General features: G+C 39.2%; 1 protein-coding gene across 5 annotated transcripts in view; it reads left to right on the top strand.

Annotated features, from left to right (window-relative positions):
• Nucleotides 1-14774, top strand: part of pde7a (phosphodiesterase 7A) — a 101476-nt gene that overhangs the window by 30832 nt on the left and 55870 nt on the right. Inside the window, exon 1 of one of the 5 annotated variants that reach the window (XM_055633973.1) lies at nt 9813-9915. The exons of the other annotated variants lie outside the window; for them this stretch is intronic. Within the exon in view, the coding sequence (XP_055489948.1) occupies nt 9886-9915 (30 nt within the window). The 5' untranslated portion in view covers nt 9813-9885. Of the gene's footprint in view, nt 1-9812; nt 9916-14774 lie in introns of those variants that run through there. 5 annotated transcript variants of the gene reach the window in all.

The following is a 14774-nucleotide window of genomic DNA, read 5'->3' on the forward strand; positions in this document are numbered from 1 at the left end:
CCAGCATATGTTACTCATATCTACTTCCACTTGAGATGATGGTTGTCACTTTCCCATTTCTAAGTGCTGCATTTCATGGAAGGTGGTACTCCCAAAATGTTGCACCTTGGGGATTTCCATCATTCTAATTTGGTGGGAGGTCAGGAACAGCTATGCAAGTCGACGTTGGTTCAGACTAAATGTGTCGATATATCATTTCTGGGCTCACCCTTGTGGCTATGGTTTTTAATATACCTGGTTAATTTAAGCTTCTGTGGTCAATAGGTTTACCAGGATGCCCCCTGGATTATGGGCTATTAGCTTTGAGGGGAGATTGGACAAATTTGTAGTGTTTCCCCTGGAGCATTGGCGGCTGAGGGAAGACCTAATAGAGGCACCTAAAATTATGAGTCGTGCATAGTAACCTTTTGCCCCGGCATGTCAAAAGCTAGAGGGCATATGTTTAAGGTGAAAGGGGCAAAGCCTAAAGGAGATCACACACGCACACACACACACACTCCTTCACCAGCCCGATATGCAGGTGTGGACAGGGCATGCGGGGAGGAGCGCTGTCTGAGTGAAATTCACACGGTGCAAAGCCAATGTGATACAGACACACAACCGCGGTGAACAGGAAGGTTGGCGCTGTAATTAAGACGGTCAAAGCACCGTGTATGGGAAGGATCACGTAAGTCCTTTAAAAGGGGGGGGGGATAAGGACTGGAGACAACTTTTAAAAAGCCAGATATACACGGTTGTGAAGCTCGGCGGAAATTAATATTACTGGTCGGTTATCCTTGGTTCTGAAAACTACTGCTTACGTTTTTTTTCCCCAATGAGCCAATAAAATTCACCGGTCAGCACAACCTACGAGAACCTTTGACTTCCTGGCGACCCACTAGGACCTCCTGGCGACCCGCCTACGGCACGAGAATTCTCGCTCCATGGCCAGCTTCATTCTGGTCGCCGCTAATTTTTCAATACGTTGAAAAATTTGTGAAGACCATAATGAGGCCGCGACTACATTGTACATTTTTACTCCCCTTGTTTTCCAACCCTGTTATCATGCTCTCTGTTAACTTTCTGATTGTTAGGCTGCATATTTTTGTGATATTCCTGGTGCTGGACTTTCGTCTGTCTGCATTTGTTTCACTTCACCAAACATCATAAAATGTTCAGTGTACAAATTTTTTTTTAACCTATTGTAGCAATGTTACAAAATATGAGATTTAAAAAATCAAGTCTGCAATTTATCCCATCAGATAAAATATAAAAAGAAGTTTAATTTGACACCCAATTCACTTCATATCTTCAGTATTAAAAAGGTTATGGCCATTTTCATACTCGGAAATTAGCATCTTGTTCCCTATTGCTTTTCCATTGACTTAACACAAAAGCTGTGATCGAGGACAGTCAAAAGCCCATAACTTTCTTAAAAATTAAGAGAACTGAAATAAATTTTCAGTTATTATAGATTGAAGCATTTGGAAACAAATATGGAACAATCTTACTTGGAGCAATCTTACAATGTTAAAGCAAATAATTAGTTAGTTACCCAATTGTAGCTAATTACATAATTCAATTACTTGATCTAAACATCTATCCATTTCTTAAGAAAAGATCAATGTTTTTAAATAGCCCAAGTGTCCAAATAACATACACACAATAATTCACAATATAACATGATTTTAAAATATCATTGTCATGGATTTATTGGCCAAATGGAAGGAATTTAGTGTTTAATACCTGCAAATTAATGGCCATTTAAATCATCTTGCGAGTGGGTTTTTCTGGAATGCGATCATTTGGAACGTTGCGGTGAATTTAAACCCCATATCGGCAGGAAAAATACTGCTGGTTCGTAGGGGAAAAAATCACAGTTTCGCAAAGTAAAATGTGAATTAAAGGCATCTTAAGGAGCACTTTTATACATAAAATAAACGTCTTTCCTTTACCTGTCCTGTACGTGAAATCCGCCCCTGTTGTCGGCGCTGACGGCTTTAGACACTGATTTTTAAATTACTCCAGCGCTGAACTTGTCAGGCGATTTAAAAAAAATAAATAAATTCACAGAACACCCGTCGGAACAATTCTTCAGCAAAAGCTTGCACTCCAACAAAATATAATCCAGGACGGGTACGTGAAAACAGCATTTTAACCCCGCCCCCCCCGCCCTCAAAGGTACCAAAACGCGCACATGGCCAGTGGCAGAACTGCAGCGCCGCTGAAGGTAAGTTTTGTAACATACCTACCAATTGTGCCTGTGCTCCTGATTTTTTTTATTATAAACCACACTGATTACACTTCTCAATTTCACCATCTTTGCCAAAATCAAGATATGTGAATGGGGTAGATCATTTGGAATTAACCAGTAGAGGTCCCAGGTCATGATGGCAAAAGTATTTGGGCTTCTGAATACTGTATCTTCTGCTTTGACACTACCCCTTCCACTCCCAGCTACCGAAAGATTTGATTCTGAAATTTTCTGGTCCGCCAATCGATACGATAAGTAGATACGTTTTGAATTGATGTTATATGGAATATCGTTTCAAAGCCATTTCAATTTAGATTTCTGATTGTGTCTGACACGCATTTTTTTTTTTTTTTTTTGCTTTGCTAAATTGTGGTGAGAAGTGGATCGATTATAGTTTAAAAAAAAAAAATATTTTTGTGATGAATAGAGGCAAGAAAGACCTTTAGGCCCATCACTCGTTCCACCTGAACCCTGTCCTGCAGAATCTGGTCTGTTGTTCATTACTGATTCCCACACAACTTCCTTATTTGAACTTGACTAAATGCCCTAATGATGCACATCATTAATTCATTAAACTAGTCAATCTCTTTGGTGACCTTTCCTTCTTTACACCCTTCCTTGAAACTCAACTGAATCTTGTTCATCCTCGCTTTTGGTACAAAATGGTCATTCAAGTTTCACTGTACCTCAATTGGTACATGTGACGATGAACCGAACCTTTGAAATGGCTTTTTTTTCAGAAGCATGAACATTTTTTTGAATTGTATCAAAGCATGAACTAATAACAAAGCAAAATGGGGCGAGACCAACTCTTCTTAGGAAATCCATTGGAATGGAGGATGACTCTACTTTGGCTAATGAGACCAATGTGTGAACCTACCAAAGACAAGGTTGGAGCTGGGACATAGGCAGGCCAGTTGGTAGTTCTTGAGATGATAGGCTACGTTTTTGTTCTCCCTTTGGCTTTTGTTTCCCGTGACATTCTGAATGCTCGTCCTCTACTTTGAGCTCCTTTTTTTCCCTTTGTCAGCCTCAAAATGAAGCTTGGAAGGGAGCCTCTGTTTCAAAAGTCTCTTTTCAGGTATGTGAATGCAGTGATCAGCCAATGTAGTTAACTGAGAACAATTAGGCCTTGATTCAGGTACTATTGGACTGGAAGAGGACACTGACATTTGTTTATTCCTCCAATGAATTGCGAGGATTTTGTGGAAAAAGCATTGATATTATTTTTTCCCCCCACAGCCTTGTTATTGGTAGTACAGGTTTTGGAAGCTTATAGGAGGGCAGTGATCATTGATTCCTAGTCACTCAAGAATTCTGTGCTAGATTTGAGGTAATAGGTAATTTGACATTTGAGCTGGTGCATTGAAGGAACTGGTACATTTCAGTATCAGTAACAGCCTTGATTGAGAGCTGAGACCTGAGAAAGGTGAACATTGCAAGCCATCATATAAGGGAAGATGAGTGTGAAAGATGTTAAGGCAATGATGCGGCTATATTTGATAATCTTTCTCGCCTCCAACAAGCTTCCTATGGGAATGAAACTGTTCTTCCATGCTAATGGAAAACTCTTCAATTTCAATTTCAGATGGTCTTTGCTCAGGGCTGTAGTTGCTGTAAATACTTGTTATACTTGTCTTTGCACATATCCTGGGGCTGAGATCCAAGTCATTGTTGATTCCCTCATCAAAGTGTACATAGTTCTGGATGGACCTACATTTGCACTGATTGTGACAATATTGGTAAGGAAACTACAAACCACTACAGTATAATTGATGGGAATGGGTTCTAAGGTTTAGCAATCAATCTTGAGAGCACTGTCATTTCCATTTTGGGTATGAATGTTCCTTGAGCTTTTAAACTTTCAAATTCCCTCATTCCTTATCATATGGTTCAAAGAATTTTTGAATGTCACCAAATCACTTCTGTTGACTTTCCTCACCTTTTAGGATGTTGGATTCTTTGGCTTTTCAGGCAAACCCGTGTTTAAGGAATTGCTAACTTCAATTGTCAACTTGGATTTGCACATATTTAATTATCCTTTAAAGGAAATAGTTTGACTTTTAATTTAGAGATACAGCCTGGACAAAGCCCTTTCGGCCCACTGAGTGCGTGCTGACCAGCGATCCCTGTACACCAGCACAAAAGAGACAATTTACAATCTTTACCAAAGCTGATTAACCTGCAAACCCATATGTCTTTGGAGTGCGAGAGGAAACTGGAGAACCCAGGGAAAAGCCAAGCGGTCACAAGGAGAATGTACAAACTCCGTACAGACAGCATCTGCAGCCAGAATCAAACCCGGGTCTCTGGCGCTGCAAGGCAGCAACTCTACCGCTGTACCACCCATCTGCAATGAAGAGTTTCACAAATTTGGTTGTATTTCATTAAATGTTTCAGTTTTCATACATATTGGAATGATTTGAGAGTTGTTCTTTTGTACATTAGGTGTTTACAACTGAAAACTGCTCAATTTATTATTTACTGTAAAGTCTATCATGTGGCAGATGGATAGATACAATTTTGAGGATTTGTTCAATGCATTAAAGGTGCCAAGTATATTTTTGAGGATGTATTTTGATTTATTTTTTGGTAAGATTACTGTTGTAGGAAACCTGTTGGCATGCTACCACCCCCAAAATCAGTGTTTATTGTAAATTATCTTTCCTTTACCAGAACATTTTCTAATGTTTGCAAAATAAAATTATGAAACTTGTGAACTAGCTTAACAAAGATTTGCAATTGTAATAGTCCATTCGACACTTCTTACCTACCTTCAAGCAGCATTCCTGCACGTTTGGTTATTCATGGAAGAGAAAGGGTTCATAAGGACAATCAGCATGACCTTGTACATGGCAGGTCATATCTTACTAACTAGTTCAATTTTCAGTGAGGGTGATGAAGGCTATCATGGAGGATAGGGCGGTTGATGTTGGCTTCATGGATTTCAGTAAAGTATTTGATAAAGTCCTGCACGGTGGGTTGATCCAGAAAATTAAGATACATGTGATTCACAGTGACTTGATCATATTGGCTTTGAACTGGCTTACTGATAGAAGACGGACGTTTGTGGTGGAAGGCCAATATTCAGACAGGGGATGTGTGACCAGTGGAGCCCTACAGGGATCTTTTTGCCCAGATGGAAATATGGATATGGAAGGATACATTGCGGATTGTAAGGCCTGTTCCTGTGGCGCGTACTGTTCCATGTTCAGGCCTGTTCCTGTGGCGTACTGTTCCATGTTCACTTCCTAGAACAGATCTGTAGGGCCATAATCTGACGAATAGTTATTGTATAGTATATTGATTCACGCATTAGTATACATTGCGTAGAAATTGTATTTGGCTGTATTAACTGGTCATTGTATTGAACATCAGATCCGTCCTATTTTTAAAAATAATCTACCATTCTGGATTAAGGAATGTAATTCTACTAAAAATAACTACAAAAAAAAAGTGTTTTGAGTTGCTATATCTACTGACATGGCCTCAGTGATAGCACATTTATAAGAATGGAAGTTATTCTCATTATATAAGCACTTTTCCATATAACAATTACAGCACGGAAACAGGCCATCTCGGCCCTTCTAGTCCGTGCCGAACACTTATTCTCCCCTAGTCCCATCTACCTGCACTCAGACCATAACCCTCCATTCCTTTCCCGTCCATATACCCATCCAATTTATTTTTAAATGATAAAACCGAACCTGCCTCCACCACTTCCTCTGGAAGCTCATTCCACACAACTACCACTCTCTGAGTAAAGAAGTTCCCCCTCATGTTACCCCTAAACTTCTGTCCCTTAATTCTCAAATCATGTCCTCTTGTTTGAATCTTCCCTACTCTCAATGGAAAAAGCTTATCCACGTCAACTCTGTCTATCCCTCTCATCATTTTAAAGACCTCTATCAAGTCCCCCCTTAACCTTCTGCGCTTCAAAGAATAAAGACCTAACTTGTTCAACCTTTCTCTGTAACTTAGTTGCTGAAACCCAGGCAACATTCTAGTAAATCTCCTCTGTACTCTCTCTATTTTGTTGACATCTTTCCTATAATTTGGCGACCAAAATTGTACACCATACTCCAGAATTGGCCTCACCAATGCCTTGTACAATGTTAACATTACATCCCAACTTCTATACTCAATGCTCTGATTTATAAAGGCCAGCACACCAAAAGCTTTCTTTACCACTCTATCTACATGAGATTCCACCTTCAGGGAACTATGCACAGTTATTCCTAGATCCCTCTGTTCAACTGCATTCCTTAATTCGCTACCATTTACCATGTACATCCTATTTTGATTTGTCCTGCCAAGATGTAGCACCTCACACTTATCAGCATTAAACTCCATCTGCTATCTTTCAGCCCACTCTTCCAAATGGCCTAAATCTATCTGTAGACTTTGAAAATCTACTTCATTATCCCCAACACCACCTATCTTAGTATCATCTGCATACTTACTAATCCAATTTATCACACCATCATCCAGATCATTGATGTATATGACAAACAACAGTGGACCCAACAGATCCCTGAGGCACCCCACTAGTCACCGGCCTCCAACCTGACAAACAGCCGTCCACCATTACTCTCTGGCATCTCCCATTCAGCCACTGTTGAATCCATCTTGCTACTCCATTATTAATATGCAACAATTGAACCTTCTTAACCAACCTTCCATGTGGAACCTTGTCAAATGCCTTACTGAAGTCCATATAGACAACATCCACTGTTTTACCCTCATCAATCTCCCTGGTAACCTCTTCAAAAAATTCAAAAAGATTAGTCAAACATTACCTTCCATGCACAAATCCATGTTGACTGTTCCTAATCAGACCCTGTTTATCCAGATGCTTATATATATATATATATATTATCTCTAAGTATTCTTTACATTAATTTCCCCACCACTGACGTCAAACTAACGGGTCTACAATTGCTAGGTTTACTCTTAGAACACTTTTTAAACAATGGAACAACATGCGCAGTACGCCAATCCTCCAGCACCATTCCCGTTTTTAATGACATTTGAAATATTTCTGTCATAGCCCCTGCTATTTCTACACTAACTTCCCTCAATGTCCTAGGTAATATCCTGTCAGGACCTGGAGACTTATCCACTTTTATATTTTTAAAATGTGTCAAAACTCTTCTTTGAATCTCATAGATTCCATAGCTACTATACTTGTTTCCCTTACCTCACATAATTCAATATCCTTCTCCTTGGTGAATACCGAAGAAAAGAAATTGTTCAATATCTTCCCCATCTCTTTTGGCTCTGCAGATAGCTGTCCACTCTGACTCTCTAATGGACCAATTTTATCCCTCGTTATCCTTTTGCTATATTATAGCTGTAGAAACCCTTTGGATTTACTTTCACCTTACTTGCCAAAGCAACCTCATATCTTTTATCTTTTCTAATTTCTTTCTTAAGACTCTTACATTCTTTATACTCCTCAAGCACCTCATTTACTCCATGTTGCGTACAATCATTGTAGATCTCTCTCTTTTTCCGAACCAAGTGTCCAATTTCCCTTGAAAACCATGGTTCTTTCCAATTATTACTATTTCCTTTCAACCGAACAGGGACATAAAGATTCTGTACTCTTAAAATTTCACCTTTAAATGTCCTCCATTTCTCTTCTCCATCTTTCCCATAAAACAAAATGTCCCAATTCACTCCTTTTAAACCCTTTCGCATCTCCTCAAAGTTAGCCTTTCCCCAATCAAAAATCTCAACCCTTGGTCCAGTTCTGACCTTCTCCATGATTATATTGAAACTAATGGTATTGTGATCACTGGACCCGAAGTGCTCCCCGACACATACCTCCATCACCTGACCCGTCTCATTTCCTAACAGGAGGTCCAGCACTGCCCCTTCTCTAGTAGGTACCTCTATGTATTGCTGCAAAAAATTATCATGCACACATTACAAACTCCAAACCATCCAGCCCTTTTATAGAATGTGTTTCCCAGTCTTTGTGTGGAAAATTGAAATCTCCCACAATCACTACCTTGTGCTTACTACTAATATCTGCTATCTCCTTACATATTTGCTCTTCCAATTCTCGCTCCCCATTAGGCGTTCTATAATACACTCCTATAAGTGTTGCTACACCTTTCCCATTTCTCAGTTTCACCCAGATAGCCTCCCTAGACGAGCCCTCGAATCTATCCTGCCAAAGCACTGCTGTAATATCTTCCCTGACAAGCAATGCAACACCTCCACCTCTTGCCCCTCCAATTCTATCACACCTGAAGCAACAAAATCCTGGAATATTTAGTTTCCAATCACAGCCATCCTGCAACCATGCAACTAATTGTCACAGCATCATACTTCCAGGTGTCAATCCAGGCACTAAGCTCATCCACCTTTCTTACAATGCTCCTAGCATTAAAATATACATATTTAAGAAACCCACCACCTCTTATTCTCTGTTTGTTATCTTTTTCTTCTTTCGCCCCTACATGTTGGGTATGAGTGCTTCCCTTCTCTGCTCCTGCCTCACGACTGTCTACTAACTTTCTCTATTTGATTCCCTTCATTTTCAAAAGTTAAGTTGGTGCATAACAAGAGAAAATTGGAGGTAGTTCAAGTCTGAATGTGACCAGCATCTTCACTGTGGAAAGTTTGAGCAGAAGTTTGAACTGAAGTTGAACCCATGTCTGCAGATGATGTATCCTAGAGGCAAACTTGATAGAGTAGTCGGAAAAATGTTGATCCATAAATAATGGTGTGGATAGGCTGAGATACAGGAAAAACTTGGGTTATAATTTGATTTGAGTAGTCAATTTAAAATTACAACAGAAAAAAAAAGTTATAATAAATGGTGTTTCTGGGGCAGAAAGATTTTCACCTGCAATAAGTTTTAATTTTCCTGTGAAGGCCCCTAATTGTTTTACAACTGCAAGTTTTTTTTTTGAGGTGTTGTAATTTAGGAAACATGACATGCAAAGATTCTACAAATCATAAAAATGAGATAATTGTAAGTTAATGGAAGGATAAGCATTTGCATAATCCTGCATTTCAAAGTAGTACATTGTGCTGCATTGGAGATGCCGGCAGGATCCTTGTTCAACATTTTGCCTAATGTCTCTGCTCGTACAGCACTGAAGTATAAAACTATTTTGTGGAAAAGGTGAACACAGATTTGGAAGATTATAGTATGTTCATGCATTTTGGAGATAAAATAGTAGAAAAATTGTGGAGAGTTCAAGATCAGGGCTAGGGCAGAAGGAACGAGAGGGAATTTTGGCTTTGTGAAGAAAATGATACACCAGCATAAAGTGAACATTGACGGTCATAGTGAATAATGATGAACAATTGTTTTGCTCTCTTAGAGGAAAATACATTTTAATATACAGAATATTTGCCAACAGAGTAATGACAGATTTTCAAGAAGCATTATCCTGTTGTAAAAATAATAACTTCTTGCCCAGATGCCTTTCAATCGAAGATTGTTACACATTGGGATCACCGTGTACAACCTAGTTGTAATAATAAATGTTGCAATATCTTAACTGATTTTTTTGTCAGTTAACAGGTGCAAACCTTCATTTGTCCAGCAACCTCTATCAAATTACTCTCTCTCACTGTCTGTCTCTTTTTTTCCCTTTTACTTGTGGTAGTCTTGTCGGTGAACCACGTTCATGCCCACCGGACAGTTGATAGTCCATCTGGTGAGTAGCTTACCCAGATAGACTGGGAAGCCGCTGGATTTAATTCCTAAATGTGTGCTGGTTTGGTTGCACTTAAACTGAAGCAGTGGGAGGAATGGCTAAAATTGTTCTTGGTGCTCAGGAAGCAAAGTAGTTTGCACACCTGATGAATCTCCAGAAATTGTGTTTCAAAAAATATGATGGGGAGCCAAAACAATAAAATAATGTTTAGAAATGCAGATAACTTGGGCGAAATATGTTAAAACTATATAGAGCATAAAACTGTTATTAGCAGCCGTAACAGTGGGTATTGAACTGGATTTCACAAGGCGGCTTAATATGCTGGGGAAAGAAATCTGCAATTCCTGTTTGCTCTATCGTAATTAATACATGAATGGATGAACTCGATCCATGGATCTATCTGGTCCTGCAAATAATTTGTAGGTATTGAGCACAATTTAAAAAATTTGAAGGTTTTAGCATTCAAAAAAATTCTATAATGGTATGGGTAGTGTTTGATGTGAAATCCATTCAAAACGCCTGTGAAAGGTAGTGAAACAAATCTGTGTTTTGAGTTTTGCAAATATGCAATGCAGAAGGGTATGATCACCAGTTACTTGCTGTTAAAGCCACTCGAAGAGTATATCTTTAGCTATGAAGTATTCAGTTGAATATATAATATTTGTGATTTTTATTTATATATTTTTACAGCCCCAAAATACAAGAACATTTTATGTTGGAAGCAGCATGAACGATTCAAATCAGTAGTGTTTCAGCAGGACTGGTTTAGATCATTTGTTAGTGACACCATTCCATGAATCTGTTTAATATTTGCAGCATTTTCTGTTTTAATTTCACATTTTCATAATAGGCAGTGCTAATAAATGGAATTATTTGTTTTTATTTCATTCTGAAGATCCTGAACTGTCTTGTTGGAAATTATCTAATCAGTCTATCAGTCCTTTCTACCAGAGCTTTTTTTTTTGTGTGCTTATAACTGATGGCATCAGCCTCAATATTTACGGCAAGGTGATAATTTGTCAAGAATGAGAACGTGTTGGCTGTCGGATTAATCAGTAGGATCTCTTTCTCTGATCTGACTCAATTTCCCTCCAACAGCAAGAAAAAAAACTAGCAAGACACTGCAGTTGGGGAGACCTGGATAGTCATAGGTGGATGAGAGATTGGAGGGATGGTAGGGGGAGGTGGAGCGGGTTTAAGGGTGGAGGGCTAAGAGGGAGATTAAAGGTGTGGGAACATGATATATCTTTTCCTCCGAGTTCACAAAAGCACTCGGTATGGCTGCTATTGCGTCTGGGTTCTGTTAACTTTGGGTAGCTACTGTAAGTTAGATTTATACGTTTTTGGCAGTAATTGCATTACTGGAATTGGATTTAAACACATGTCCAGCTCTCCAGGACAGCACCTGGGAACACCTTGCAAGGAGTTGTTGCAGGGAGCTTAACCCATCCCACTTTTGAAACTCTGTCACAATAAGGGAATTGATGGGTGGGTGTGAAATTGTGCATGGGTCAGACTGTTATGGCCGATTTATTTCCCTAAAATATTAGTAATTCGTTAAATATTTAATTATTTGACGATGAATTCCTTGATGATATGGGGGCTTCTAATGATCAAAAAGATAGGATACCAGAAGCTGTAATGCTTTACTATACCAATGTGGCCTCTTCTTTTGAAGCAGCCCATGCCCGCAAGCAACAAGATCTACCCAGTATTTGGGTATGGGCTGATAACATTAATGTCACAATAGTGCCAAACATTGATCACATCCAGCGAGAGATGATTTGAAGAGGTACCCTTGGCACTAATAACACTAGAAATCATCATCAATCAAAAACTCAAAATATATATATATTGTGACTACAAGAGGTTAGATATCCTGTGGTGTGTGGTATGTCAGTTTGTCTACACCTATTCATGCCTCTCATGATTGTATATACCTTTGTCGGGTCACCCATACGCCTCTTCCTTACAGGAAAAACAAACACTGCCTATCCAGTGTCTACCTTTAACAAAAGTCCGCCAACCCAGGCAGATGTTGTCCACACGGACCTCAGTCATAAGGTCATGTAGAATTAGGACATTCGGCTCATCAAGTCTACTCTGCCATTCAATCATGGCTGATCTATCTCCCTCCTAACCCCGTTTTCCTGCCTTCTCCCCATAACCTCTGATATCTGTACTAATCAAGAATCTATCTATCTATGCTTAAATATATCCACTGACTTGGCCTCCGCAGCCTTCTGTGGGAAAGAATTCCACAGATTCACCACCCTCTGACTAAAGAAATTTCTTCTCCTTACCAGAATGCCCTTAATTCTGAGGCTATGATCTCTGGCCCTAGACTCTCCCACTAGTGGAAACATCCTCTCCACATCCACTCCATCCAAGCCTTTCCCTATTCTGTATGTTTCAATGAGGACCCCCTTATTTTTTCTAAACTGTGAGTATAGGCCCAGTGAAGACGAACATTCATCATGGTTTAACCTACTCATTCCTGGGACCATTCTTGTAAACCTCCTATGGACCCTCTCTGGAGCCAGCACATCCTTACTCAGATGCGTTGCCCAAAATTGCTCACAATATTCCAAATGCGGCCTTAGCAGCGCCTTATAGAGCCTCAGCATTGCATCCCTGTTATTGTATACAAGCCCTCTTGAAATAAATGCCAGCATTGAGTTTGCTTTCTTTACTACCGATTGGACTTGCAGATTAACCTTTGGGAATCCTCAAACCAGCACTCCCAAGTCCCTTTGCACATTCGATTTCTGGATTCTCTCCCCTTTTCAAAAATAGTCTACACCTATATCCTACTACCAAAATGCATGATTCCACACTTTGCAAAACTGTATTCCATCAGCCACTTCTCTGCCCACTCTCCCAACCTGTCCAAGTCTTTTGCAGAGTCCCTGCTTCTCTACACTACCTGCCCTTCTACCTATTTTTGTATAATCTGCAAACTTGGCCACAAAGCCTTCAATCCCCTATAGTATGGCATTTGGTTGTATAAAATCACAGGGGAGATAGTTGGGCGAATGCTTGGTCTAGGTGATAGTTAACTCTTTTCCCAGGGCAGAGGAATTGAGAACAAGAGGACATAGGTTTTTGGGTGAGAGGACAAAAAATTATTAGGAACATGGGTGGCAACTTTTCCGCTCTAAGAGTGTTAGACATATAGACGAGCTGCCAAAGGAAGTAGTTGAGGTAGGTACGTGGCAACATTTAAAAGATTTGGCCAGATACATGGGTAGGAAAGGTTTCTAGGTTTTCTGAGAAAAGATAAGCGGAAGGGCCTGTTTTCGTGCTGTATGACTCTGACACTGAAATGTCCTGTGACATTGGAGCTACCAGTCATGCCCTGCACTCAACATGTTTCTGTGACTCTGTAATAACTTCCTTGCCTTAAAATAAATGCAGCTGAACCTGCCAGCCATCTCATGCTCTACCATACATTTGTCTGCTCACCTCACTAGACTTGCAGTGGATGAAAACTTCCACATTTTCTCCTTGCTGCACTGTTTACCATCCCTTTGTCAAACTAATTTAAACTCAAGTAGGGTCAAAAAAACTTTGTGAGGATGTTGCACCCCCTCCACTTTTGATGGTCCTCAAAACATATCTTTGGCTCTACAATACTTAGTTTTAGTGAAAATATTATTTTTTGCTTTAGTCACATTACCCTCCCTTCTCTTTATACTTTTTTAAATTTCTAATTTTTTCTGCTTGCCACTTAGCAGTGTAGATGTTGTCAATTATAAATAGTTCCACCAGAATATCCCTATCAATGTTTCTGGAGGAGCCATCTGCTGTTGTCCAAGTATCTTTTGCTGATTGCCATAGTGTTTTGATACTGTGCAGATTATCTCTGTTAGATATCTATTGTGGGCGGCAAAACTGTTGTGTATATTCTACTGTGAACTGCTTTATGATCTGATGTACTGAAATTTAAAAAGGAATAATTATAAATAGCTATTATGAGTAATTTTCAGTTGAAGAATTAATCTCATAAAAGGCAAAACATATTTTCTGACAGCATCTGAGTTTTAAAATGAGTTGAGAAGAAAAAGCAATGTATTTTAGAACTCCAGCCAACTACCAAACCCTGGGTAAAAAAAGTGCTGGAGGATCACTGTGGGTCAGGCTGAAGATGGCTGTCCATTTCCCCCTCATGATGCTGCCTGACCCACTATGTTCCTTCAGCACTTTTTTAAACTCAAGATTACAACATCTGCAGTCTCCCAAGAGTTGTGCACCTGTGGTAGCTTTGTAAAATGGATCTTCAAGGAGGTTTAATTTCAAAAAGAATATGATCTTTTGAATTTGTAGCAGATGTGTTCTGAAGGTGGGGTACATTTTTAATTTTCCTACTGCCCATATCTTTTGACCTGTGTATATAGTAAAATTCTTTGACATAATAATAGAAAGCAGGATTGGAATGAGGAAAAAAATGTTTTGGTTATAGTCAATTTAAAGAATCACATGGGATATAAAGCATTGGAACGAGTGATCTTTCCAAAATAATGTATTGATTCTAGCTTCCTCGATCTTGAACGTTTGTTCCTCTCTCTATCAGTCCTCTACACTTTTCTTTTGAATTTGTGCCTCTAGAAATTTTAATGCTGTGTTTGTAATTTTAAATGATTTGTTAAACAATAATGTTATATGCCTTGATCACTCTGCTCTTCTACCATATTCTCTTCTTTATTTTATGTTGACAATTTTGATTTTCTTATCATTATCATAATCTCAGGAAAGCATATTAAAATAATTTTGCCTCGTACCTGCGTAATCCGCACATGATGGATGACCAAATCTTTCATTATGCTTTAGTCTATACGTTATAAAACCATCCCTCTGTC

The sequence above is a fragment of the Leucoraja erinacea genome, chromosome 4, assembly GCF_028641065.1.
Source record: "Leucoraja erinacea ecotype New England chromosome 4, Leri_hhj_1, whole genome shotgun sequence".
NCBI classification, from domain to species: domain Eukaryota; kingdom Metazoa; phylum Chordata; class Chondrichthyes; order Rajiformes; family Rajidae; genus Leucoraja; species Leucoraja erinaceus.